We start from the raw sequence: 25,508 nt of genomic DNA on the forward strand, positions 1-25,508 counted from the left end.
AAGGGGTTAAAGCGAGCTAGGCTGGGTTCCTGGAGAGGCGTGCAGGGAGGAGGGGAGGGTGGCATCGGAGGAAGGGAGGGGGCGCGCAGAGCATCAAACGAGCCTGGGGTCTCCTCCCCCCCTGCAAAATAATAATAATAATAAAATAATAATCAGGGCGCTATTGCAATAGGCAGCTGCTCACCTTGCGGGCACGGAAGGGTTAACCCGAGCCCTGAGGTCAAGTTTCCCAAGTGGGCGGGGCTTAGCAGGCTCCCTCCCTCTTCTGTCTTGTAGGAAGAAGGAGGCGAGGAAGCAGAACCAGGGAATGAAATCTCTCCTAAGGGAGATAATTCTCCTGCCAAGTTCCTTCCTAAGTCCTTTTTCCTTCTTCGCTCTTTTTTTTTAACTTGTCTTGTTTGCTCCAGCTCCTGAAACTCTTGTGAGTAGAAATACAATCTCTGCTGGTTTGTGGGGGGAATCCGTGCAAGTTTTAATGGGCTGCGTTGGGCTTAACTCTGCCAAGAGAGAGAGGGAAGAATCACTTTTGGGACTTACCTCTCTCTCCAGCAGCCCCTGCTGTCGCTTCCTCCAAGGGGGGAGCAGTGGGGGCAAAGGCAACTGAGGTTGGGGAGAGAAAACCTAAGTGGGCTTCTTGGCTGCACAGCCACCTCCTCAAAGGTCACCGGGCCCTGAAAGACAAAGAAATCAGTGTTGTCCTGGCGGATTACGTAAGAGTAATAATTTTTGAAGAGACATTGGAAGGTTCTCTTGCAGGACCTAGAACTTCCTTGTTGACATGCAAAGCCTTTGAAGTGAGCAAGTGGAAGTCAGCAATAATTCGGAGTATCAGTTGCTGGAAATTACAGGAGAGGAAAGGGCTCTTGTGCTCAGATCCTGCTTTCAAGATCCCCATAGGAATCTTGTTGGCCACTGGCCTGATCATCAGACTCTTCTTGGCTTCTTACTCCTGGCCCAGTATACCCAGTATACCAGTCCAGACACTGAGGTCTAGCTCCAAGGGCCTTTTGGTAGTTCCCTTGCTGGAAAAGTGAGGTTGTAGGGAACCAGGCAGAGGGCCTTTTTGGTGGTGGTGCCTGCCCTGTGGAATGCCCTCCCGCCAGATGTCAAGAAAATAAACAACTATCTGACTTTTAGAAGACATCTGAAGGCTGCCCTGTTTAGGGAAGTTTTTAAGGACTGGTGTTTTATCGTGTTTTTAGTATTCTGTTGGGAGCTGCCCAGAGTTGGGGAAATCCAGCCAGATGGGTGGGGAATAAATAGTAAATTCTTCCTCCTCCTCCTCCTCCTCCTCCTCCTCTTCTTCGTCTCCCATGTCCAAGCCCAACACTCTAACCACACTGCCTCCACTGCTCCCCCATGTCTGCTTATAAGTCTCTGCCGTCTTTTACAGGTCCCAGCCGGGGTCACCCTTCACTCCTAGCAAAGCATCCTTCCCTTAGGCGTGTGCAAGAGGGGGGCTTGCAAACTTTGCCGGACATCGACGCCTGCCCCTCCAACGCCAGTCAAATTCCGGTTGCCTTTGGTTTGGGAACAAAAACAAGGCAGTCCTTGGATTCCTTCGGGGAACTTTGGGAGATGGAAAAGCTAGACTCAGCGGCTCCCTGGGGAGTAAAGGACCCCCACTTCACCCAGACTGGGATCACTGGGGAGGTCTGGGAAAAGAACGTGCAGCAGATCCTGGGCGAGGGCAATGCCAGCTCAGACGTCCAGCGCCAACACTTCCGGGCCTTTTGCTACCAGGAGGCCGAGGGCCCCCGCGAGGTCTGCAGCCGCCTCCACCACCTCTACCGCCAGTGGCTGAAGCCGGAAAAGCACACCAAGGCCCAGATGCTGGACCTGGTGGTCTTGGAGCAGTTCTTGACTATCCTCCCCCCGGAGATGGAGAACTGGGTCAGGGAGTGCGGAGCGGAGACCAGCTCCCAGGCGGTGGCCCTGGCAGAAGGCTTCCTCCTGAGCCAGGTGGAAGAGAAGAGGCAGGAAGAAAAGGAGCAGGTGAGAGCACTTTCTTTAAATCGTACCTACGGGACCGCCTCTCCTGGTGTGTCCCACGGAGGACCTTACGGTCTTCTTAAACCAGAGCCAGGGCTTTTTCGGCCGTGGCCCCGATCTGGTGGAACGCTCTGTCACAAGAGACTAGGGCCCTGCGGGACTTGACATCTTTCCACAGGGCCTGCAAGACAGAGCTGTTCCACCAGGCCTTTGGCCAAGGCACAGTCTGGCCCCCTCCTACTGTAATCCTCATAGAACTCTGGTCCAATGGTTGCATTAATTTGACTCTGAATTGATTTTAGAATGAATTGATTTTAGAATGTATTTCAATTAATTGATTGTGATTTTATGTAAACTGTGTTACTTTTACTGTTGTTAGCTGCTCTGAGCCTGGCTTCGGCTGGGGAGGGCGGGATATAAATAAATAATTATTATTATTATTATTAGAGTTGGGAAGGAGCCAAACAGCAGGGCGGATAAAAATCAGTGATTAAAAAAAAATCAGATTTTTTAATTTAAATCGAATTTTTAAATTAAAATCCTTTTGGAGTAAAAATCTTTCTAAAGATAGTTTTCTATTTATGTTACATTATAGTCCAAAGGAAATAAATATTTGTTTTAAGTTTTTCATGCTAAAACTCAGCCTGTGTTTTTTTTTTTTAAAAAAAATGTTTAACCACATCAGTTAACAAACATGCCGTAATGTTATTGTTTTAGTTAAATAGTTTGGTTAAATAAATGGTTTAAATTTTTAAAGTGCAGCAGAAAGGTTGTCCAAATATATACAGTTAACTTTTTAAACCTCACAATAATTTCATAACCATCTGTCTATGTATTTCTAATTGTATAACCAAATCAGTAATTTTTAATGTAACTGTAAAAACTACTCTGAAAATTTATTATTCCAAAAATGAAACCTTCATCTGGTTGTAAATATTAAGATTATACCAGCAAGAAAGAGTCTTTCTGTAAAAAAAAATAAAAAATTAAATCAAGTCATACAGACTAGTGATTTAAATCCATTTTATTTAAATCAAATCCACCCTGCCAAAGAGTCATCAGGCTTAGGCAAACTCGGCCCTCCAGATGTTTTTGGCCTACAACTCCCATCATCCCTAGCTAACAGGACCAGTGGTCAGGGATGATGGGAATTGTAGTCCCAAAACATCTGGAGGGCCAAGTTTGGGGATGCCCAATCTAGTCCAACCTCCTGGAATTCCTCCCCCCCCATTGAATTCGTTGTAAGAGCTAAACTCCCCAAGGGGAGGATAGAATGTGCAAATGTTTGGTGTGTCCCACCCCCCGTGATGAAATCAGAGCGCCTCATTCCCGGCGTGGGGATCCCCATTTTTATTTCAGATCCAGAGGCTGAAAAATGGGGGTCTTCCATTTTACGACACAGAGAAGGTCCCGCCAGCCACCAGGAGGAGCCAGCTGTTCTGGAGAGCCATTCCGGAGGGCAGTGGAATGGATGCTTCCCCTTCGCTGGGTAAGGAGGAATTGGGAGTGGGTTTTGGTTTGATCACGGTCTCGGGGGTGGGTGGTGGTTTTATATGCCCAAACCATCTTGCCTCCATGACTAACCGGGGAATTCTGCTCCAGATGAAGGTTGTAGGATGGATGGTGGTTGAGGATGAACCCTGACAAGACAGAAGTACTGTTTTGGGGGGACAAGGGGCGGGCTGGTGTGGAGGACTCCCTGGTCCTGAGTGGGGTAACTGTGCCCCTGAAGCACCAGGTGTGCAGCCTGGGAGTCATTCTAAAGATAGTTTCCTATTTAAGTTACATTATAGTCCAAAGGCTATTCATCAGGAAATAAGGATTTGTTTTAAGTTTTTCATGTGTGCTATAACTCAGTCTTAAGGTTTTTTGGGGGGTGGGGTGGGGAATGTATAACTGCATCAGTTAACAAACATGGATACATATGCTAAAATGTTATTGTTTTAGTTAAATTGTTTAAAATGTTATTAAGAAAATGACTATTTTTCTCCTTCCAATAAAGTACAGCAGAAAAGTTATCCAAATAGAAAGAGTTAACTTATTAAACCTCATAATTTCATAATTATTGCTCTATGTCTTTTTAATAGTATAACTAAATCAGTAATTTGTATTATTCCAAAAATGAAACATTCATCTGGTTGTAAATACAGTGGTACCTTGGGTTAAGTACTTAATTCGTTCCAGTGGTCTGTTCTTAACCTGAAACTGTTCTTAACTTGAAGCACCACTTTAGCTAATGGGGCCTCCCGCTGCTACCACACCGCCGGAGCACGATTTCTGTTCTCATCCTGAAGCAAAGTCCTTAACCCGAGGTAATATTTCTGGGTTAGCGGAGTCTGTAACCTGAAGCGTATGTAACCCGAGGTACCACTGTATTAAGATTGTACCAGCAAGAATGAGTGCTTTAAAAAAAGAAAAGAAAAAAGAATTACTTACTAGTGATTTAAATCGTGATTTAAATTGATTTGATTTAAATCAAACCCACCCTGATCCCCAAGCTGCATACCTGCAAAGTATACCCAGGCAGTTCAAGACAGGAGAAAAATCCTACCTGCTTCCTTCTTTTCTTTTGCTCATAGGCAGCCAAACTCCTCTTCCAGATCATCCCAGCCTTTCCTTACTGTGTGACAAAGAAGAAATGGAGTTCGTTCAGTTTCCTGGTCAGGTAGGAGATGGAAAAAACTTGGGATCTGGGAAGTGGTCTTAGCCAGGACTTGAAAGGATCTGCTCCTTGATCCCTTTCCAAGGATCTCTGCTTCCTTCGTAGAATCACAACAGATGGAAAGGGACCTGTGTTAAGGAAATGGTTTATTCTGACCATGTAAAAGATTCCCCATTTTTCCCCAAGATTGCAGCTGCAGGGAGTCCCAAGTCTTATGGCTGGGCGACTTTTTGTTCTACATTATTTATTGAAAAATAAAGAAGTACAAAAGTACAATTGCACAGAGTCCTAAGTCACGGAGAAGAAGTGTACATTACAAAAAGGGGTGGGGAATTGTTAGTGTAGTTAACCAGACCTTAACCTAAAAAAATGAATCTTCAATCCAATTTTTAAAGGGAGCTGGATTTTTATTTTTCCAGTTCATCCACACGAGCAGTGAGAGCGAGGAGAGTCCGTTCATATTGCCCCTTTGTTAGATTCCATGTGTTGGGTATATCATTCAAAATGACATTTTCCTCTACAGTCATGCTGATTATCTCTATTACCTTCTGCCAAAAGTTTTTCAGTGTAGGATATTGTATAGGTAAAGGTAAAGGGACCCCTGACAGTTAAATCCAGTTGCGAACGACTCTGGGATTGCGGCGCTCATCTCGCTTTACTGGCCAAGGGAGCTGATGTTGTTGAACTGTTTCTTTAAATCTAAAGGTTCATCATTGTTTCACCCATTGTGTATACCTTTAAGGGGCTAGAGCAAGGGCCAGAGCAAAATAATGAGATCCAGCTTTGCAGCTGTGAAGCATAGCAGGTGCTGCTGAGTTGCATTGATTAAGCTGTGTCGGGAATTGGCTGCAGTATATAAGGGGCAGCACCTAGCTCTGCCTTTTACCCTGGGGGATGGGTTGGTGGTTGGGTCGTGTTTGTTTGTAGATGTATTTGGTGTATAAGGAGTTTTTGTTTTTCTTATTAAAACCTTGTTTAAGTTATTTTTGAGTCCCTTCTTCTTAATGCAAGCTCTCCCCAGCAAGCTCTCTGCAGCGTTACTATACTGCGAAAAGCCAACAGATGTTTGTCTGCAGACAGTTTTTCCGAGTCATGTGGTCAGCATGACTAAGCTGCTTCTGGCGAAAAAGAGCAGCGCACGGAAACTCTGTTTACCTTACCAGTGCAAGTAGATAAATAGGTACTGCTGTGGTGGGAAGGTAAATGGTGTTTCCACGCACTCAGGCACTCGTCACGGTCCTCCCTGTACCAGTAGCGGTTTAGTCCTGCTGGCCACATGGAAAACTGTCTGTGGACAAATACCGGCTCCCTCGGCCGGAAAGCGAGATGAGCTCCACAACCCCAGAGTCGCCCTTGACTGGACTTAACCATCCAGGGGTCCTTTACCTTTATCTATATGTGAAACATGGAGCACATATTACTACGTGTGCGGAGGCAACATTTGGTGAATACTTTTAAACCTCCGTATTGGAGGTTGGCCCTCGGTCATGGAAGCTTAAACTGAGATTCCTGGACTAGGGGACCCATGGGGAGGTCCCATTCAAGTCTACAATTCTATGGGGCTATGTTTCTACGATGTGCTCTTCTTGCTTCACTGGAGTTCTGCCCGCATAAACCCCAGCAACCCAACAGGTCATCGAGTCATGCAATGCCAGAATCACAGCGCTCTCTACGTCAGTCGCGAGGAGCAAATATTTTCTAACCCCTTTTTCTCTCCCCAGGGCCCACTGACCTTTGAGGAGGTGGCTGTGTTTTTCACGGAGGAGGAGTGGGCTCTGTTGGATCCAGGCCAAAGAGCCCTGCAGTGGGAGGTCACAATGGAGAATTATGGGAACTTGGTCTCTCTGGGTAAGGACCCCTCCTCCCTTGTTAGGAGAAACAATGAAGCGCAGAGATGGTCAACAGTTGTCAGGCTATCCCGGACCAGAAGCTCATAGAACAGCGGTTCTCAACCTGTGGGTCTCCAGATGTTGTCGGACTACAACTCCCATCATCCCTGAGCTCTGGCCTTGCTAGCTAGGGGTGATGGGAGTTGTGGTTCAACAACATCTGGGGACCCACAGGTTGAGAAAGGCTGTCATAGAAAGTCTTCTGTAGCATCCTTTGGTGTCTGCTTGCCCTCTTTGATACCGGAATTTGAGTTTCTTTTCGTTCTCTTCATTTGGGCAAGACTTCAATTCTTTGAAGGGAGCCTTCTTGCTTCTAATAGTTTCTTTGACTGCTGACTAACCATATCAAGTGTCCTCTCGGGTTTCTGAGAGGGATACCTCCAGTGTAAGATCCTCTTTTTATAATTTCTCCCAACAGCAGCAAGTGGGAGGTCGAGCAGGAAAGGACTTTTGGTGTCGTCCTGAGATTGTAGCATATGCAGAAGCTAACCTCGCATTCAGCAGGGCTTGGGGTAAAGGAAGGGGAGACGCTTGAAAACGATAGAATCGGAGAAGCAGAGAACTGGGCTCGATCCATAACGAGAATCTGCTTCTGCCTTGCAATTGAAACGCGTTTTCTTTTTCTCCCTCCCCCAAAACAGGTAATAGGCAGAATAATGAGAATAATGGTGAGACATCCATGTTGACATCAGAGAATGAAGCATGGAAAGAGCTGTTTGCCAATCAAGAAGCACCCCAAAAGTCAGTGAATGGGGAAGAGAAATCCACCGCAACTCAGGACATTGATGTCCATGTACCCCTGAATTCGCAAGATCACAAAGGAAGCAGCAGGAAGTCATGTCCAGTACGTGGTGAACCATATAAGTATCAATCACAATCTAGTTTATGTTGCAGCATCCACACAGAGGAGAAAGCATATAAATGTTTAGAATGTGGAAAGAGCTTCATTCGTGGTGGGGATCTAAATGTGCACCAAAGAACTCACACAGGGGAGAAACCATTTACATGCATGGAGTGTGAAAAGAGCTTCAGTCGACGTGACCATCTTACTTTACATCAGAGAACCCACACAGGGGAGAAACCGTTTAAATGTATGGTGTGTGAAAAGAGTTTCAAACATGGTAAAAGCCTTACTGCACATCAAAGAACACACACATGGGATAAATCGTTTATATGCATTGAGTGTGGGAAAAGCTTCCATGAGAGTAGTGACCTTACTGAGCACCAGAGGACCCACACAGGAGTGAAACCTTACAAATGTATGGAGTGCGGAAAAAGCTTTAGCCAGAGTGGAGGCCTTGCTGCACATCAAAGAACGCACACGTGGGCAAAACCGTTTAAATGCATGGAGTGTGGCAAGAGCTTCCATAGGAACTGTGACCTTACTGTGCATCAGAGAACCCACACAGGAGTGAAACCTCACAAATGCATGGAGTGTGGAAAGAGCTTTTGCCAGAGTGGAGGCCTTGCTGCACATCAAAGAACCCACACGGGGGAAAAACCCTTTAAATGTTTGGAGTGTGGAAAGAGCTTTAGTCGCAATTACCACCTTACTTTACACAAAAGAACCCACACCAAGGAGAAACCGTATCAATGTACAGGGTGTGGAGAAAGCTTTAGTGGGAGTGATGGCCTGACTGCGCATCTGGGGACCCACGCTGTGGATAAACCCTCTAAGGGAATGTGAAAAAAGCTGTAGTGGGAGCACTAAACTTACTTTATTACAGTCCAAAGACCCTCAAAATCAATTTTGAAAACAAAATATAGCAGAGATACAGGAAAAACATTGCCGGGCAACCCTGTTTAGGGAAGCTTTTAATGTTTGGTGCATTACTGTATTTTAATATTTTGTTGGAAGCCGCCCAGCGTGGTTGGGGAAGCCCAGCCAGATGGGCGGGGTATAATTAATTATTATTATTATTATTATTTTATTTATTTATCCATCCATCCACCCATCCATCCAGAGCATGTCAATTTCTAATTCTTATTACCCATGAGAGAAATTTTGCCACAGCCAGGATTATATTATTTATCTTCCAAGGAAATATTTGAGATAAAAGGTATCAGACTTACCAGATGAATTCACCAAGAAAGCTTTGATGAATTGGTTCCTGGCTTGTTTATAAAGCCCACAGTGTAGTAAAATTTGTTTCGTACAGTTGACAGCCTGAAGACATAAACAAAGTCTATTCTGCAGCGGTTTTCAACCAGTGTGCCCTGGCACCCTGGGGTGCCGTGAAGGATGCTCAGGGGTGCCACAGGCAACACTGGCCTCCGTCCCTCTTTCCTTCGCTCCCTCCTCAGATGCCCTCTCGCATCTCTACCTCCCAAAGGCTTGCACAGCTGTTTGTGGCAGCAGCCCTGGCTACAAGCTCCCTAGGCGAATGGTCCCTCTGGGGCTGGCCAGGGGGTGCTGGGTGCCAGGAACTAAGGTGGCCTTGCAGTAAGCAAGCAAGCGGGCAAGGGAGTCCTGTCAGCTGGTCCGCCAGCCCTTGCTGTTGGGAACAGACCGACAAGTCCCACACCCCTGTGGTACATAAATGTACCAACCAAGCACGTAGAAGAAGAAGAAGAGTTTGGATTTGATATCCCGCCTTTCACTCCCTTTAAGGAGTCTCAAAGCGGCTAACATTCTCCTTTCCCTTCCTCCCCCACAACAAACACTCTGTGAGGTGAGTGAGGCTGAGAGACTTCAAAGAAGTGTGACTAGCCCAAGGTCACCCAGCAGCTGCATGTGGAGGAGCGGAGACGTGAACCCGGTTCCCCAGATTATGAGACTCCCGCTCTTAACCACTACACCACACTGTACATAGATCAGCACAGGAAGACCGGCCTGAAACCATTTTTGATTTCCAAACTGACCAAATGTTTTCTCTGCAAGGAGGGAGGGGGGGGGGTCAGAGAGCCTTCCCATTGTCTCAGGAATTGAGTAATCACCATTTTAATGGGTGACAATCAGGAAAGGCAATCGGATAACCTGGCAGACAGGGAAAACACATTCAGATTTCTGCTGTAGACTGCCTTTTCTGTGATGTAGGTACGGTGTGTGGGGGTGATCTTGTGTTACACCCCTTCTGTGATGTATGTATGATGTATGGAGGGGCGGTCTTGAGCTCCAGGGCAGGGAATTTAAAATGTATATATAAGGGCAGGCACACCTTGATTCTGGGGGGGGGGGGGTCCTCCTTTCCTGCATGTGAAGGGGGCACCCTGTTGCAACAGATCAATAAATATCAGGTTTACAAGTTGCTTTGCTTCTCAGTATTCTCTGGTTGGCCTCTGTCATTTTCTCTTACCAATGGGGAACTTATGTAAAGACTCTATATGGGCTCTTGGATACCCCATAAGGGAAAAGGGCAGATTTTTGGTTTACAACAGGAACCAGAATTGGCCTCCACACTCACTTACGGACTCACTGTTGAGACCATGTTCATGGAAGACAATCTTACTCTGCTATGATGGAAAGAAGAGGAAAAAGAAAAAGAGAGTCCTTGGAGCACCCCACAATTGCCTAACCTTGGCTCCCATAGGTTCCGGTCGGGGGTCACAAGCGAGAGACTTCAGCCAGGATTTTTTTGGGGGGGGGGGTGTGCGCGCAAGCAGAACCTCAGTTTCCTATGTATTATTTCTAGATTTTTGAAATATACTCAGAGTCGAGAGTGGATTTCATGCTCTTTATTCAGCTCCTAGTGGTGAGGAGGAATGAAAATTCCCCCAAAGTATCTGCTTTATATACATTATTTACACAATGAGCTGCTCCTAATTGGCTAATTCCGGAATTCTCCTGTAGGCCAATCAGGTTGTGGATTCACTTCCATCTGGAGCTGGATTGGGTGGCTCCTGCAGACCAATCATACTGCTGCATTGCTCTAGGACCAATCAGACTGCTGCATTCTGAATCCTATTGTTCTAGGACCAATCAGACTGCTGCATTTTGGATCTTATTCAACTCAGTAAACAACAATTTTCATTGTTTGAGGGCAGCTGCCCCTCCCCCCTCTGTGCTCTTGAGAAGGCTGCGTTAACATTCACTGATTTAGTCGTTTCAAAGTAAGGATCCAGATGCACACGGCAGAATGGTACCCGGGAACCCCCACCTCCCTTGTCGTCAGTCTGCATAAGATGGGGGGGGGGGGGCCTTGATGCAGAGTCCTTGGCCCAGATGGAGAAAGGAGGGCAGCCCCTAGAGCGCAGAAGCAGGAAAACGGAAGGCAGGGAGAAGGGGGCGGTCTCGGCGCCCTCAGCTTGCCAAGGGTTAAAAGGAGCAGAGCGGGATTCCTAGAGAGGACAGGAAGGGGAGGGCGGGGGAGGGCAAGGTCCTCCCGAGCAGAAGCCCCTCCCTGCCCAGTCCTTTCCTGCCAGCAAAGAGGAGGCTGCTTTGTTCTCTCTGCTTTGCAAAAACTTCCTCGGTGCCCCTCCTGGAATCTGGTGAGTCTCTTCCCCCTTGGGGTGCAGCGGGGAGAAGGGGGTCCCAGGGCTGCGAGGGAGGAGGCAGACCCCCCCCCCGTTCAGCTCATGCATGGGGGGAGACCCCCAAGTCAGGGAGCAGAGGGTCCTGCCCCCAGTTCCTCTCTGCCAAGCCAGGGAGGGGCTGAGTGTCCAGCAGGTCTGCAGCTCTGTTCTTCCTTTGGCTCAAGATGCTGCCTTCCTTTTTGGGGAGGAGTCTTTGGGGCAACAAAAAGAGGGCATGCAAATAAGCCCCCTTCAGATTGAGGGGAAAGTCGCATTTCATAACACAGAGAAGCATCCGAGGAATCCGAGGAAGGAGAAGCCCTGTGGAGTGGGGAGATACAGCCCCCCCCCAAGTGTGGAGACTGGAGGGGAGACCCACGATCTACTCAAATACAATTCCCAGAGTTCCCTGGCAAGAAGGGTGGATTGGAGACCACTCTGGGAATTGCAGTCTTTGGGCAGCAGGGCTGCAGCTGTCTCCTTGCAACTCTCAGGGTCCTGAACCAATTCTGGCTCCCCGGATTCTTGGGAGGAGTCCCTAGGGCCGGGTGAGATCTGGTTTCCAACCTTGTGATGGATCAGCAGCTAAGCATCTGCCCCCTCCCAGCTGAGCAAGTGCACAGACTGGCATGTGCCACTCTTGGGAGCAGGAGCTGCATCCAGCCTTGCTCAGCTCAACATTTTTAGGAAGACCATGCCTCTCCTGCCCTGGCAAGGCACTGGGGTGAAGCTGCCACGTCATCAGCATCCTGTGTGAATAATAATAGTAATATAATAATAACAATAATAACAATAATATTTATCTGCCACTTATTTGACTGGGTTTCCCCAGACACTCAGGGCTGCTTCCAGCACATATAATATACAGGGCTGCTTTCAGGTGTCTCATAGGTTACGTAGTTGCTCATCTCCTTGACATCTGATGGGAGTGTGTTCCAGAGGGAGGGCGCCACTACCAAGAAGGCCCTCAGTCTGCTTCCCTGTAACTTCTCTTCTTGCAGTGAGGGAACCGCCAGAAGGCCCTTGGTGCTGGACCTCAGTGTCCAGGCTGAACGATGGGGGTGGAGATGCTCCTTCGGGTATCCTGGGCAGAGGCCGTTTAGGGCTTTAAAGGTCAGCACCAACACTTTGAAAGTAGTTCCTTTAGGAGCGGTCTTACATGGTTCCAGGAGCCACTCCCAGTCACCAGTCTAGCCTTCACATTCTGCAGAACACTAAGTGAATGACACAGAAGTTGCTGCAGACTAAAGTTAGAAAAGCTTTAATTGCTACAAATGGTATAAGGAAACATGATATGGAATTAAGGGAAAAGATGGTGTTGACCTGGAGTGGTTTCAGAATTTCTGGTCTCTCCCCGAGTGCCACGGGCCCTGCTCCAAAGAGAGCTTCTCTAAAGAAAGCACAACCCAAAATCACTCCATTTTGCGTGAATAAGGAAAATGAGGAGGTGGCTAAGAAGCAGCAGGAGCCAGATCCTATTCCCAACCTTCTAGGGTCTCTCAGCAGCTCTAATGATGAGCAGAAAGAGGTTTGGGGCCCAGCCAGCTCAATTGCTAAGTCATCTCTTGCATTGAGACATGGGGGCACCCACATGTAATAGCTACTCGGTTGTATTCTGCCCATGCTCTGGGGCTGCAGTTTTCAGGCTTGGGGACAGGATGGTGCCTGGTTTTTGCACCAAGTTCTATCCATAAGCCCCTCTGAGTTCAATGGGGTCTACTCACAGGTCACTAGTGTGCAGACCATGCCAGCCTTACGAAGTGGGGTGAGGTGCAAAGAGATTAAATGGGAATCACTGGAGATGTTTCAAATGGGGTTTCTGTTGGGAAGGGGCTGCCCCATTTGTGTTTCTCCAGGAGCAGGGAAATATCTAGGGCAGGTGAATCCCTGCAGGGCCTCTAAGGCTCCCTTTGTTTCTTGCTCTCTCCCAGGACCCTGCAGCTTGTGGTGGCTTCTCGACTCCTCAGGAAGGATGAAAGAGACTGAATCTGTCGACCTAGCGAGGATGGAAGGGGGAAGATGGACAGTTGACCTGGTCAGGTTGTCTGCTGCATCCCTCCTCACAGCCTCTGAGCGTTCCCTCCCAGGGACCTCCGAGAGATCTGGTGAGTGCCAGGGGAGGGGAGATGGGGACATGGGTGGATGGGGCTGCAGAGGTATTGGGGCTTGCTCATTTTGGGGGTGGGATGAGGCAGGCAGGTGGATGGAGTTTGAGAAGGTGGGCACCTTTTCGGTCTCCTCCACCTACCTGCCTGCCTTCCTGCGCCTTTGACATCTGCGGGGAATTTGAGCTAGGAATACATCACAGCTCCCCGGCCACCGCGATGTATTGGCGCCAGTACTGTGCTCTGAATGCCCTACCAATGTCAGAGAACTCGCTGATCCATTGTGCAGCACTAGAAGCCATGATTCTTTAAATTACCTGATCCTAATTTCAGGATTGGCTGCAGATGGGGCCAATTTTTTCATTTCCGTCCTCCCCCCCCCATACCCATTGGAAGGGTTCAAACAATTATTCTCAACCACGGGCATAGCATCTTTAGTTTCCACCAAATGTATTTTGTCCAGTAGTTGTTTCCTGTGACATGACTGTGACAATGTCCGACTGATTGTTGTTGTTGTTTAGTCATTTAGTCATGCCCGACTCTTTGTGACCCCATGGACCAGAGCACGCCAAGCACTCCTGACTTCCACTGCCTCCCACAGTTTGGTCAAACTCATGCTGGTAGCTTCGAGAACACTGTCCAACCATCTCGTCCTCTGTCGTCCCCTTCTCCTTGTGCCCTCAATCTTTCCCAACATCAGGGTCTTTTCCAGGGAGTCTTCTCTTCTCATGAGGTGGCCAAAGTATTGGAGCCTCAGCTTCAGGATCTGTCCTTCCAGTGAGCACTCAGGGCTAATTTCCTTAAGAATGGATACGTTTGATCTTCTTGCAGTCCATGGGACTCTCAAGTGTCTCCTCCAGCACCATAATTCAAAAGCATCAATTGTTCGGCGATCAGCCTTCTTTATGGTCCAGCTCTCACTTCCATACATCACTACTGGGAAAACCGTGGCTTTAACTATACAGACCTTTGTTGGCAAGGTGCTGTCTCTGCTTTTTAAGATGTGGGGAAGAGAAGGCAAGCAAAATGTGAGGGAGATAGTGAAAGATACAGGAAATTGAATGCAAATTTCCAAAAAATAGCAAGGAGAGACAAGAAGGCCTTCTTAAACGAGCAATGCAAAGAAATAGAGGAAAACAATAGAATGGGAAAAACCAGAGATCTGTTCAAGATTCATACAAAGATTACCATAATAAAAGACAAAAGTGGAAAGGACCTAACAGAAGCAGACAAGATCAAGAAGAGGTGGCAAGAATACACAGAGGGACTATACCAGAAAGATATGGATGTCTCGTACACCCCAGGTAGTGGGGTTGCTGACCTTGAGCCAGACATCCTGGAGAGTGAAGTCAAATGGGCCTTAGAAAGCACTGCAAATAACAAGGCCAGTGGAAGTGATGGTATTCCAGCTGAACTATTTAAAATTTTAAACGATGATGCTGTTAAGGTGCTACACTCAATATGCCAGCAAATTTGGAAAACTCAGCAGTGGCCAGAGGATTGGAGAAGATCAATCTACATCCCAATCCCAAAGAAGGCCAGTGCCAAAGAATGCTCCAACTACCGCACAATTGCACTCATTTCACACGCTAGCAAGGTTATGCTTAAAATTCTTCAAGGAAGGCTCAAGCAGTATGTGGACTGAGAACTCCCAGAAGTGCAAGCTGGATTTAGAAGAGGCAGAGGAACCAGAGACCAAATTGCAAACATGCGCTGGATTATGGAGAAAGCTAGAGAGTTCCAGAAAGACATCTACTTCTGCTTCATTGATTATGCAAAAGCCTTTGACTGTGTCGACCACAGCAAACTATGGCAAGTTCTTAAAGAAATGGGAGTGCTTGATCACCTCATCTATCTCCTGAGAAATCTCTATGTGGGACAAGAAGCTACAGTTAGAACTGGATAAGGAACAACTGATTGGTTCAAAATTGGGAAAGGAGTACGGCAAGGCTGTATATTGTGTCCCTACTTATTTCAAATACATGCAGAATTCATCATGCAAAAGGCTGGGCTGGATGAATCCCAAGCTGGAATAAAGATCGCCGGAAGAATTATCAACAACCTGAGATATGCAGACGACACAACCTTGAGGGCAGAAAGTGAGGAGGAATTAAAGAACGTTTTAATGAGGGTGAAAGAGGAGAGCGCAAAATATGGTCTGAAGCTCAACATCAAAAAAACGAAGATCATGGCCACTGGGCCCATCACCTCCTGGCAAATAGAAGGGGAAGAAATGGAGGAAGTGAGAGATTTTAATTTCTTGGGCTCCATGATCACTGCAGATGGTGACAGCAGTCACAAAATTAAAAGAAGCCTGCTCCTTGGGAGAAAGGCGATGGCAAACCTAGACAGCGTATTAAAAAGCAGAGACAGCACCTTGCCAACAAAAGTCCGTAAAGTTAAAGCCATGGTTTTCCCAGTAGTGATGTATGGAAGTGAGAGCTGGACCATTAAGAAGGCTGATCACCGAATAATTGATGCTTTTGAATTATGGTGCTGGAGGAGACATTTGAGAGTCCCACTGACTGCAAAAAGATCAATCACATCCATACTTGGATACTTGGATTCGTATCGAGATCATTTTATCATTTTTGAGATTGCATCCCAGTACAGCTTTCGCCACTCTTTTGTTGACTATGAGGGCCACTCCATTTCTTTTACGGGATTCTTGCCCACAGTAGCATCAATAGGAGTATAGCATCTAGATCAAGGGAAGTTATAGTGCCACTGTATTCTGCTCTGGTCAGACCTCACCTGGAGTACTGTGTCCAGTTCTGGGCACCACAGTTCAAGAAAGACACTGACAAACTAGAACGTGTACAGAGGAGGGCAACCAAGATGGTCAAAGGCCTGGAAACAATGCCTTATGAGGATCGGCTAAGGGAGCTGGGCATGTTTAGCCTGGAGAAGAGGAGGTTAAGGGGTGATATGATAGCCATGTTCAAATATATAAAAGGATGTCACATAGAGGAGGGAGAAAGGTTGTTTTCTGCTGCTCCAGAGAAGCGGACACGGAGCAATGGATACAAACTACAAGAAAGAAGATTCCACCTAAACATTAGGAAGAACTTCCTGACAGTAAGAGCTGTTCGACAGTGGAATTTGCTGCCAAGGAGTGTGGTGGAGTCTCCTTCTTTGGAGGTCTTTAAGCAGAGGCTTGACAACCATATGTCAGGAGTGCTCTGATGGTGTTTCCTGCTTGGCAGGGGGTTGGACTCGATGACCCTTGTGGTCTCTTCCAACTCTATGATTCTATGATTCTATGATTCTATGATTCTAGTAGATATGATGGTCATCCGAACTGAATTTGCCCATTCCCCTCCATTTTAGTTCACTGATGCCCAGGATGTCAATATTTATTCTTGCCATCTCATTTTTGACCACATCCAACTTACCCAGGTTCATGGTTCTTACATTCCAGGTTCCTATGCAATATTTTTCTTTACAGCATTGGACTTTCCTTTCGCTTCCAGGCATATCCGCAACTGAGCGTCCTTTCGGCTTTGGCCCAGCCGCTTCATCAGCTCTGAATCTACTTGTACTTGTCCTCCGCTCTTCCCCAGTAGCATGTTGGACGCCTTCTGACCTGAGGGGCTCATCTTCCAGCGTCATAACTTTTATATGCCTGTTGTCTTTGTCCATGGAGTTTTCTTGGCAGGGATACTCGAGTGGCTTGCCGGTTCCTGCTCCAGGTGGATCACGCTTGGTCAAAACTCTCCACTATGACTTGTCCATCTTGGGTGGCCCTGCACGGCATAGCTCATAGCTTCTCTGAGTTATTCAAGCCCCTTCGCCACGGCAAGGCAGTGATCCATGAAGGGGACAAGGATCATATAGGACTATATATGATCCCTTCCAGTCGGGATTCAGGCCTCATCATGGGACTGAAACTGCCTTGGTCGCACTGGTTGATGATCTCTGGCGGGCTAGGGACAAAGGTGAGAGCTGTTTCCTAGTTCTGCTGGATCTCTCAGTGGCGTTTGATACCATCGACCATAACATCCTTCTGGACCGTCTTGAGGGGCTGGGAGCTGGGGGCACTGTCATACCGTGGTTCCGCTCCTTCCTCCTGGGCCATGTTCAGAAAGTGGTGGTGGGGGATGAGTGTTCAGACCCCTGGGCTCTCACTTGTGGGGTGCCTCAGGGTTCTGTCCTCTCCCCCATGCTTTTCAACATCTACATGCAGCCGCTGGGAGAGATCATCAAGGGGTATGGGCTGGGTGTTCATCAGTATGCAGATGATACTCAGCTCTACCTCTCTTTCAAATCAGAACCAGTGAAGACGGTGAAGATCCTGTGTGAGTGTCTGGAGACGGTTGGAGACGGTTGGAGGATGGATGGCGGCTAACAGATTGAGATTGAATCCTGACAAGACAGAAGTACTGTTTTGGGGGGACAGGAGGCGGGCAGGTGTGGAGGATTCCCTGGTCCTGAATGGGGTAACTGTGCCCCTGAAGGACAAGGTGCGCAGGCTGGGAGTCATTTTGGACTCATAGCTGTCCATGGAGGCCCAGGTCAAATTTTAAAGCATTATCAAGTGTCTTGATAATGCTTTAAAAAATCTTGGCTTTAAGAGAAGCTTAGCTGATAACTGCTTGTACACTAAAGGAAAGGGTGATAAACAAGAATTATGTCTATCTTATGTTGATGATTTGCTTTACTCTACAAAAAGTGACAAGCAAGTGGAAAAGTTTGCAGAACAACTAAGAAAGGAATTTAAAGTAAGAGATTTGGGTCCAGTAAAAAATTATCTCGGTTTAGAAATTCAAAGAACAAATGATGGAAGTTTTTTGTTGAGTCAAAGAGATAAAATAATGGAGTTACTTGAAAGAAACAATATGCAAAACAGCAAGGGAGTAAAAACCCCAATTGAAATAGGTTTTTTCAAGAATGAAGGAGAATGCACAGAACCTGTAAATCATGAAATGTACCATTCAATAGTTGGAAGTTTATTATACATTTCATTGTGGAGCAGACCAGATTTGAGTTATGCAGTTGGAATACTGAGCAGACTAGAAAATGCCTGGAAAGGTTTAAAACATATTTTCCGGTATTTAAAACAAACACTTGATTATTGTTTGAAATTACCATCTTCAGGGTCTACAAAATTGCAGTGTTACGTTGACAGCGATTGGGCCAACCTGCCTGATAGAAAATCAATTTCTGGAATAGTATTTCAATTTGGGGATTCCTTGATAGGTTGGAAGTCCAAAAAGCAAGGTATCGTGGCCACATCTTCAACAGAGGCTGAATACTGTGCTTTATCAGAGTTGTGTAATGAAATAAAATTTTATGTTCCGATCCTCAAGGATTTAGATATACAATGTGATTATCCCGTTCAAATATGGGAAGGCAATCAAGCTGTAATAACTTTGGCTGGATCTGAGCAGTTTAGAAACAAATCAAAACATTTAGAAATTAAATATCAAAATGTGGCTGAAAATGTGAAGCAAAACCTGATAATGCTGAAGTATTGCGAGAGTATGCAAAATGTGGCTGATAAATTTACAAAAGCACTAATTTTTGAGAAACATGCACAACTAGTGACAAAATTAGGAATTGTGTGTGATGTGTAAATATGTTCTGTATATGTTTAAAGTACTGTTGTTTCTGTTTGAATTAGAGGGGGTGTTGGGAGACATTCTACACAGAAACATGTGTGTATACCTTAAAGAAGTTTCTGGGTTAATTGGTTGCAACTGGCCGTGGCTGTAAAAAGGGAAAAGGAGCGTTTTGTAGCCTGCCTGCAGGAATAACACCCACCAGAGTTTGTGTTTATTTGTTTGGTAATAAAGTCTTCATTTTAGTTTGGGTTTTTACACCTATGTCTCCTGGAGTCACTCTGTCCTTTGCCACCAGCTGGAAATCCCTCTCCAACAGACTGAGCCAAACAAAATCTATCCCGGATAAAAGCCAAGCAATTCCAGCCAACAAAGGCAGTGAAAACTATAGTAAGGACTCACATCTAACTCTCTTCAGTTATTCCTGTATCGCATTCATTAACATTGTTCAGTAATCTGGAGCTCCATTTCTTCCTGAGGCTCTAATTAGCTTCTCTCTTCATTGCAGATGGTGATGAATTGAAAGGGAAGAACAAGGGGGACCACAACAGAATCCACATAGCAGAGGAGTCCGATAAATATTCAAAGTGTGGAGAGAACATCTGTCAGAGTTCCCAGTCCCCCTCCAATCAAACAAAGTCCTTAATTCGAAGGAATAGTCTCACTTCCCATCAAGGAACTCATACCGGGGAGAAACCCTATCAGTGCTTCGAATGTGGGAAGAGCTTTAGTCAAAGCTCAAATCTCACTTCCCATCAAAGAACTCATACCGGGGAGAAACCCTATCAGTGCTTGGAATGTGGAAAGAGCTTTCGTCAGAGTGGGCATCTCATTTCCCATCAAAAAGTTCATACAGAGGAGAAACCCTATCAGTGCTTGGAATGTGGAAGGAGCTTCAGTCAAAGCTCACATCTCACTTCCCATCAAAGAAGTCATACAGGGGAGAAACCCTTTCAGTGCCTGGAATGTGGAAAGAGCTTCAGTCAAAGCTCACATCTCACTTCCCATCAAAGAATTCATACAGGGGAGAAACCCTTTCAGTGCCTGGAATGTGGAAAGAGCTTCAGTCAAAGCGCACATCTCACTTCCCATCACAGAATTCATACCGGGGAGAAACCCTATCAGTGCTTGGAATGTGGAAAGAGCTTTCATCAGAGTAGGGATCTCACTTCCCATCAAAGAATTCATACAGGGGAGAAACCCTATCAGTGCTTGGAATGTGGAAAGAGCTTCAGGAAGAGCAGCGATCTCACTTCCCATCAAAGAATTCATACAGGGGAGAAACCCTATCAGTGCTTGGAATGTGGGAAGAGCTTTTGTCAGAGTGGGGCTCTCACTTCCCATCAAACAATTCACACCGGGGAGAAGCCCTATCATTGCTTAGACTGTGGAAAAGGCTTCCGTCTGAAGAAAAGTCTCACTTCCCATCAAATAATTCACACAGGGGAGAAACCATATCAGTGCTTGGAATGTGGAAAAAGCTTCATTCACCGCAATAGTCTCTCTTCCCATCAAAGAATCCATACAGGGGAGAAACCCTATCAGTGCTTGGATTGTGGAAAAAGCTTCTTTCACAGACAACATCTCACTTCCCATCAAAGAATCCATACAGGGGAGAAACCCTATCAGTGCTTGGAATGTGGGAAGAGCTTCAGTCGAAAGGACAAGCTCACTTACCATCAAACAATTCATACAGGGGAGAAGCCCTATCACTGCTTAGACTGTGGAAAAAGCTTCTGTCTGAAGGAAAGCCTCACTTCCCATCAAAGAATTCATGCAGGGGTGAAACCCTATCAGTGCTTGGAATGTGGGATGAGCTTCTGTCAGAGGCAGGGTCTCACTTCCCATCATAAAATTCATACAGGGGAGAAACCCTATCAGTGCTTGGAATGTGGAAAGAGCTTCCGGGATGGGACCTATCTCACTTCCCATCAAAGAATTCATACAGGGGAGAAACCATATCAGTGCTTGGAATGTGGGAAGAGCTTCAGTCAGAGGCAGGGTCTCACTTCCCATCATAAAATTCATACAGGGGAGAAACCCTATCAGTGCTTGGAATGTGGAAAGAGCTTCCGGGATGGGACCTATCTCATTTCCCATCAAAGAATTCATACAGGGGAGAAATCCTATCAGTGCTTAGACTGTGGAAAATGCTTCCGTCAGAAGGAAACTCTCGCTTGCCATCAACGAATTCATACAGGGGATAAACCCTATCAGTGCTCGGAATGTGGAAAGCGCTTCAGTCACAGCAGCAGTCTCACTGCCCATCAAAGAATCCATACAGAGGAGAAACCCTTTCAGTGTTTGGAATGTGGGAAGAGCTTTAGTCAAAGCCGCAATCTCATAACCCATAAAAGAATTCATACAGGGGAGAAACCATATCAGTGCTTGGATTGTGGAAAAAGCTTCAGTCACAGCCACAGTCTCGCTTCCCATCAAAGAATTCATACAGGGCAGAAACCCTATCAGTGCTTGGAATGTGGAAAGAGCTTCAGTCAGAGCAGCAGTCTCACTTACCATCACAGAATCCATACAGGGGAGAAACCCTATCAGTGCTTGGAATGTGGAAAGAGCTTCAGTCACAGCCACAATCTCACTTCGCATCAAAGAATTCATACAAGAGAGAAAACCTCTTAGTGTTTGGAATGAGGGAGGAGCTTCGGTCAGAATGCCACTCTCATGGCCCACCAAATAGTTCATACAGGGTTGAAAGCAAATCAGTGCATGGAATGTGGATAAAGTTTCACTTGTAAAAAAGTAAATTCAAGAACTCATAGCAGGGTGAATAATAGAATGGTAGATTTGGAATCTAGTCCAACTGTCGCCAATGCAGAAATCTCATTTCAAGCATCCATGACAGATGGCCATCCAACTTCTTCTTATATACCGCCAATGAAGGAGAGTCCACCACCTTCTGAGGGAGTTCCTTTTCACTGCTGGCTCTTACTATCAGAAAGTTCTTCCTGATCTTTAGGAGAAATCTCCTTTTGTGTTGCTTGAATCACCTCTTCAGATTCCTTCAAGACCTTGAGAAGGACTTCTGTATGTCTGAGAATGTCCAGGGGATTGGACCATGCTCTATATTTGAGGGGAAACCCATGGAGAGGAGCTTAAGTCATCTAGGCATTGGTCAGATTGTCATAATTACAGACATACTTACTGGTTTGGACGGAAGTGATTCTTACTCCAGGGAAAGCGGTGACCCTGAGATTACAGGCGCTCTTGCCAATATTATCCAACTGTCCAGTAAAACTTTGACACAGCAGACCAATACCTGCTGAGGTCGATGTATTGGGAGGTTAGGTTTAGGGCCGTGTGCTATTGCTTAATTGTATGTGGTATCCCTGTAAAGGGAACTTCTTCCTCTAGGTGGAGGGAGACTGGTCAAGTTACCATCAGTTGAATGCAACATTTATGTTAGATTTTAAAAAATGGATTTGCAGAACAAAACTCCCAGTTTGAAAGGGAGTTATTAGGCTCCAGAGTTAAAATAGTACAGTGGTACCTCTGGTTACGTACTTAATTCATTCCAGAGGTCCGTTCTTAACCTGAAACTGTTCTTAACCTGAAGCACCACTTTAGCTAATGGGACTTGCCGCTGCCGCTGCGCGATTTCCGTTCTCATCCTGAAGCAAAGTTCTTAACCTGAGGTACTATTTCTGGGTTAGCGGAGTCTGTAACCTGAAGCGTATGTAACCCGAGGTACAACTATCTAAAATGTATAACATTACTTGAGTGGGATACAAAGAATGAAATGATAAAATCATCAATGAGAAGCTGGGCCAGAGATGTAGGGCACAACATTTTTTGCTTTATGGGAAGAACTGTAGAAAGTAAATTTAAAGTTTACAGCTAGCTACATGCTAAGGGAAAACTTAATGAAAATGATGCAGAGGACTCAATCAAGATCATCAAGGGTCTGAAACCAAGCCTTATGAGGAGGGCTTGAAGGAACTGGGGGGGGGGCATATCTATTTTAAGTGAAGTTTGCCGAAATCTACACTTGCGACATGGGCTGCCATATCTCTAGATTTTCCCGGACATTTCAGCAATTTCCGCCCAGACGCTACTTACAATTCTGTACATATGGCAACCATATCTATATACAGTGTTTTTCAAACAGCTTAGTTCCTGAACAACTTTGAACTCGAATGCTACAAACCTGGAAGACAGTGTTCCAGTTTGTGAACTTTGCTTCGGAAGCCGAACATGCTGATGAGCTTCTGTTTTCACTGTTGCGCTGCTAATTTGCACCCCCCTGCATTGTAATCAAAGCCTTCCATTTCCAATTGCAGTGTTCTGAGGGGATATTTGGAGCTTATATTTGGTGCTTTTATTTTTGCTACCAAAAATTTGAGTTTTTATTTGGCTTTTGGATCAATGGTCTTGTTAGATAGAAAAATTCATGTTAAATTGCTGTTTTAGGAGTTGTTTTTAAAAGTCTGGAACGGACTAATCTGTTTTACATTACTTTCTTTTAAAAATTTTTTTTCCATTTTATTCAAGTTCGGGATTTTCTGCATACATATATTATCTCCATCCAATTTTTAAATTTCTTGTACAATTTTTTCCTGTCCCTCCTTCCCCCCCATACCCATTCGAAGGGTTCAAACAATTATCCTCAACCACGGGCATAGCGTCTTTAGTTTCTACCGAATGTCTTTTGTTCCAGTAGTTTTTATCCATTCAAGATAGGGGTTCAATCTGTTCCTTATTGTGGTGGACTTGACCTTCCACGTTGTTTCTTGTGTCGTGACTGCGACCATATCAGACTGAATAAGTTCAAACAAATGACTATTCCATGCCTCTACTGTCCATTTTCCTCTCTCTTTCCAACCTAAAGCTATCGTTGCCTTTCCCGCTAATACAGTGGTGCCCCGCAAGACGAAATTAATTCATTCTGCGAGTTTTTTTGTTCTACGAGTTTTTTCGTCTTGCGAAGCACCAATGTGTATTGACGGTTTCCCATAGGAATGTTTCTGTGGCCTTTTCCCCTTCTAGTATACTCTTAAAAAGTTGTTGTAGTTCCGGGGCCAAAATTTCTACCTTATAAAATTCGGCTGTAAAACCTTATGTCGTTATTATGCAGTTTTTGTGCACTGTTGTACTGTTTTATTGTTGTTAGCTGCCCTGAGCCCGGCTTCAGCTGGGGAGGGCGGGATATAAATAAAATTTATTATTATTATAAGGTTTCATTGGGCTTTCTTGCCTTAAAGTAGCCTGGCGTACATCTCGACTCACCCACACTCTTTTCCCTTGTAAACTCAACTCTTTAATTTCCTTCAAAGTCTGGTATACCTGCTGTTGCAGCTTCTGTCTGGAAAATTTAATTATTACATTCCTGGGGGATTTTCTCCCCTTGGGCCCTCGGCAGTGATGGGTTCGTTCCACATCTTCTGCCTTCAAACTAACTCCTTGAGTACATAGCCAGGTTCTCAAAGTTTCTTCCAACTCTTTAGCCTGTATTTCTTCCGGAATTCCTCCCAAAATTATATTAGCTCTTCTCTGGGGGTCCGGCAATTCTGCCCCCTGTTTAGATAGCGTAGTTACCTTTTTTCATTTTCCTGGGCTAGCTCTTGAATTGCTAATTGCTTCACCCCCTTAATTTTGACTCCTCCAAGCATTACAATATATAAATCCTAGTTAAAATATTTTAAAAGACTTCCACCGCATTCACCGCACGTCTCTTCGTTATCTTGCTCGCCTTTACATCTGTTCTTCAGTCATTTCCCTTCCTTAGGTTCTTTCATAATCCATCAAATCTTTATGTTCTCTATATTCTTCACAAGGTTAGTCTAAGCACAGCCAAACTTTCGTATTTGAGCCCTGCTTGTATAAATATTCATTTAAGCATTCCCATTGTTTCTGTATTATAGTTTTGGATTTATGCCTTATTAAATCCGTCCATTTTGCTAACTCCAGGTACTCATATAGTTTACTTAATCAGTCCCCTTTTGTTGGGATATAATTTCCTTTCCAGTGACTGGCTACCCACATTTTTGCTGCTGTTGTTGCATACAGAAAGATGTTAATTTTGTCTTTGGGGATATGCTTACTCAAGATTCCTAGTAAATATGCTTCTGCCCTTCTGATATATGATACTTTTATCGATTTTTTAAATCTCTTCAGGGATCACCTCCCCAAAAATTTTGACCTCTGGACATGTCCACCACATATGGTATAGAGTGCCTTTCATTCTATTACATCTCCAGCATTTATTACTATTTGATCTATTCATGTTTGCCAGTCTGTCTGGTGCCATATACCATCTGTGGTGCATCTTCATATAATTCTCTCTTAATGAATAGCAAGCTGTAAAATTTATATTTTCCCCCCAAAACTTTTTCCAATCTCCAGAATCAATTGTATATCTTAAATCCCGTTCCCACTTTAGCATATTCTCTCCTTTGATTTCTTGATCTGGGAGGACTTTATCTAATAATCTATATATTTTAGAGTGTTTTTTGATTATTTTGTAAAACCTCTCTTTCTAATTTTGATATTTATTCCCAAATCCCCTAGTTTTTATATCTTTCTCATATGTAGCCTTAAGTTGGAAATATTCTAACCAATTTATTCCCAGTATTTTGAGTTTTTGTATTCTTTCAATTTGATATTTTCATTCATTCCTTCTGCTAAATCTCTATAAATTGGCCAGGCAATTTTTTTTTTAATGTCAAGGTTCCCTCTATTGGAGAGGTCCACCATAGAGTTCTTTCTATAATTCTCTCTTTCGTTCTCTCCCATACCTCAAATAGGGCCTTTCTCACTAGGTGGTTCGTAAATCCTTTATGCAATTGTATTTTCCCATAAAATAAATATCCATGCCAACCGTATCTTTTAGTAA

At 45.2% G+C, this 25,508-nt stretch overlaps 2 protein-coding genes and 1 long non-coding RNA gene across 3 annotated transcripts in view; 2 read left to right on the plus strand and 1 right to left on the minus strand.

Annotated features, from left to right (window-relative positions):
- The window catches only part of LOC310671203, a 62,311-nt gene extending 39,282 nt beyond the window's left edge, over positions 1 to 23,029 (minus strand). The window contains exon 1 of the long non-coding RNA XR_014507891.1: positions 22,368 to 23,029. This is a non-coding gene — a long non-coding RNA (uncharacterized lncRNA). The remainder of the gene's footprint in view (positions 1 to 22,367) is intronic.
- On the plus strand, positions 154 to 8,487 carry LOC310670361 (zinc finger protein 213-like). Its single transcript, XM_083425593.1, has 6 exons — positions 154 to 421; positions 1,394 to 1,995; positions 3,352 to 3,481; positions 4,572 to 4,657; positions 6,376 to 6,502; positions 7,185 to 8,487. The coding sequence occupies exons 2-6, from the start codon at positions 1,579 to 1,581 to the stop codon at positions 8,228 to 8,230; spliced, it is 1,806 nt and encodes a 601-aa protein (XP_083281719.1). The 5' UTR covers positions 154 to 421; positions 1,394 to 1,578; the 3' UTR covers positions 8,231 to 8,487.
- On the plus strand, positions 10,892 to 22,345 carry LOC310670223 (uncharacterized protein). The gene is made up of 3 exons (XM_083425139.1): positions 10,892 to 10,952; positions 12,927 to 13,100; positions 19,170 to 22,345. Exons 2-3 carry the CDS (start codon positions 12,968 to 12,970, stop codon positions 21,296 to 21,298), a joined length of 2,262 nt encoding a protein of 753 aa, XP_083281265.1. The 5' UTR covers positions 10,892 to 10,952; positions 12,927 to 12,967; the 3' UTR covers positions 21,299 to 22,345.
- Positions 23,030 to 25,508: the final 2,479 nt, after the last annotated feature.

Source organism: Podarcis tiliguerta (assembly GCF_965153285.1).
Source record: "Podarcis tiliguerta genome assembly, chromosome: 2".
Lineage (NCBI taxonomy): Eukaryota > Metazoa > Chordata > Lepidosauria > Squamata > Lacertidae > Podarcis > Podarcis tiliguerta.

What these genes read in the sequence shown, in the direction of transcription:
- LOC310670223 (XM_083425139.1), top strand. Translation starts at nt 12,968, where the DNA reads ATGAAAGAGACTGAATCTGTCGACCTAGCGAGGATGGAAGGGGGAAGA. An exon ending in AGGGACCTCCGAGAGATCTG is followed by an intron (nt 13,101 to 19,169) that starts GTGAGTGCCAGG and finishes TCTTCATTGCAG; the next exon opens with ATGGTGATGAATTGAAAGGG.
- LOC310670361 (XM_083425593.1), top strand. Translation starts at nt 1,579, where the DNA reads ATGGAAAAGCTAGACTCAGCGGCTCCCTGGGGAGTAAAGGACCCCCAC. An exon ending in TCGTTCAGTTTCCTGGTCAG is followed by an intron (nt 4,658 to 6,375) that starts GTAGGAGATGGA and finishes TTCTCTCCCCAG; the next exon opens with GGCCCACTGACCTTTGAGGA. An exon ending in TGGGAACTTGGTCTCTCTGG is followed by an intron (nt 6,503 to 7,184) that starts GTAAGGACCCCT and finishes CCCCCAAAACAG; the next exon opens with GTAATAGGCAGAATAATGAG.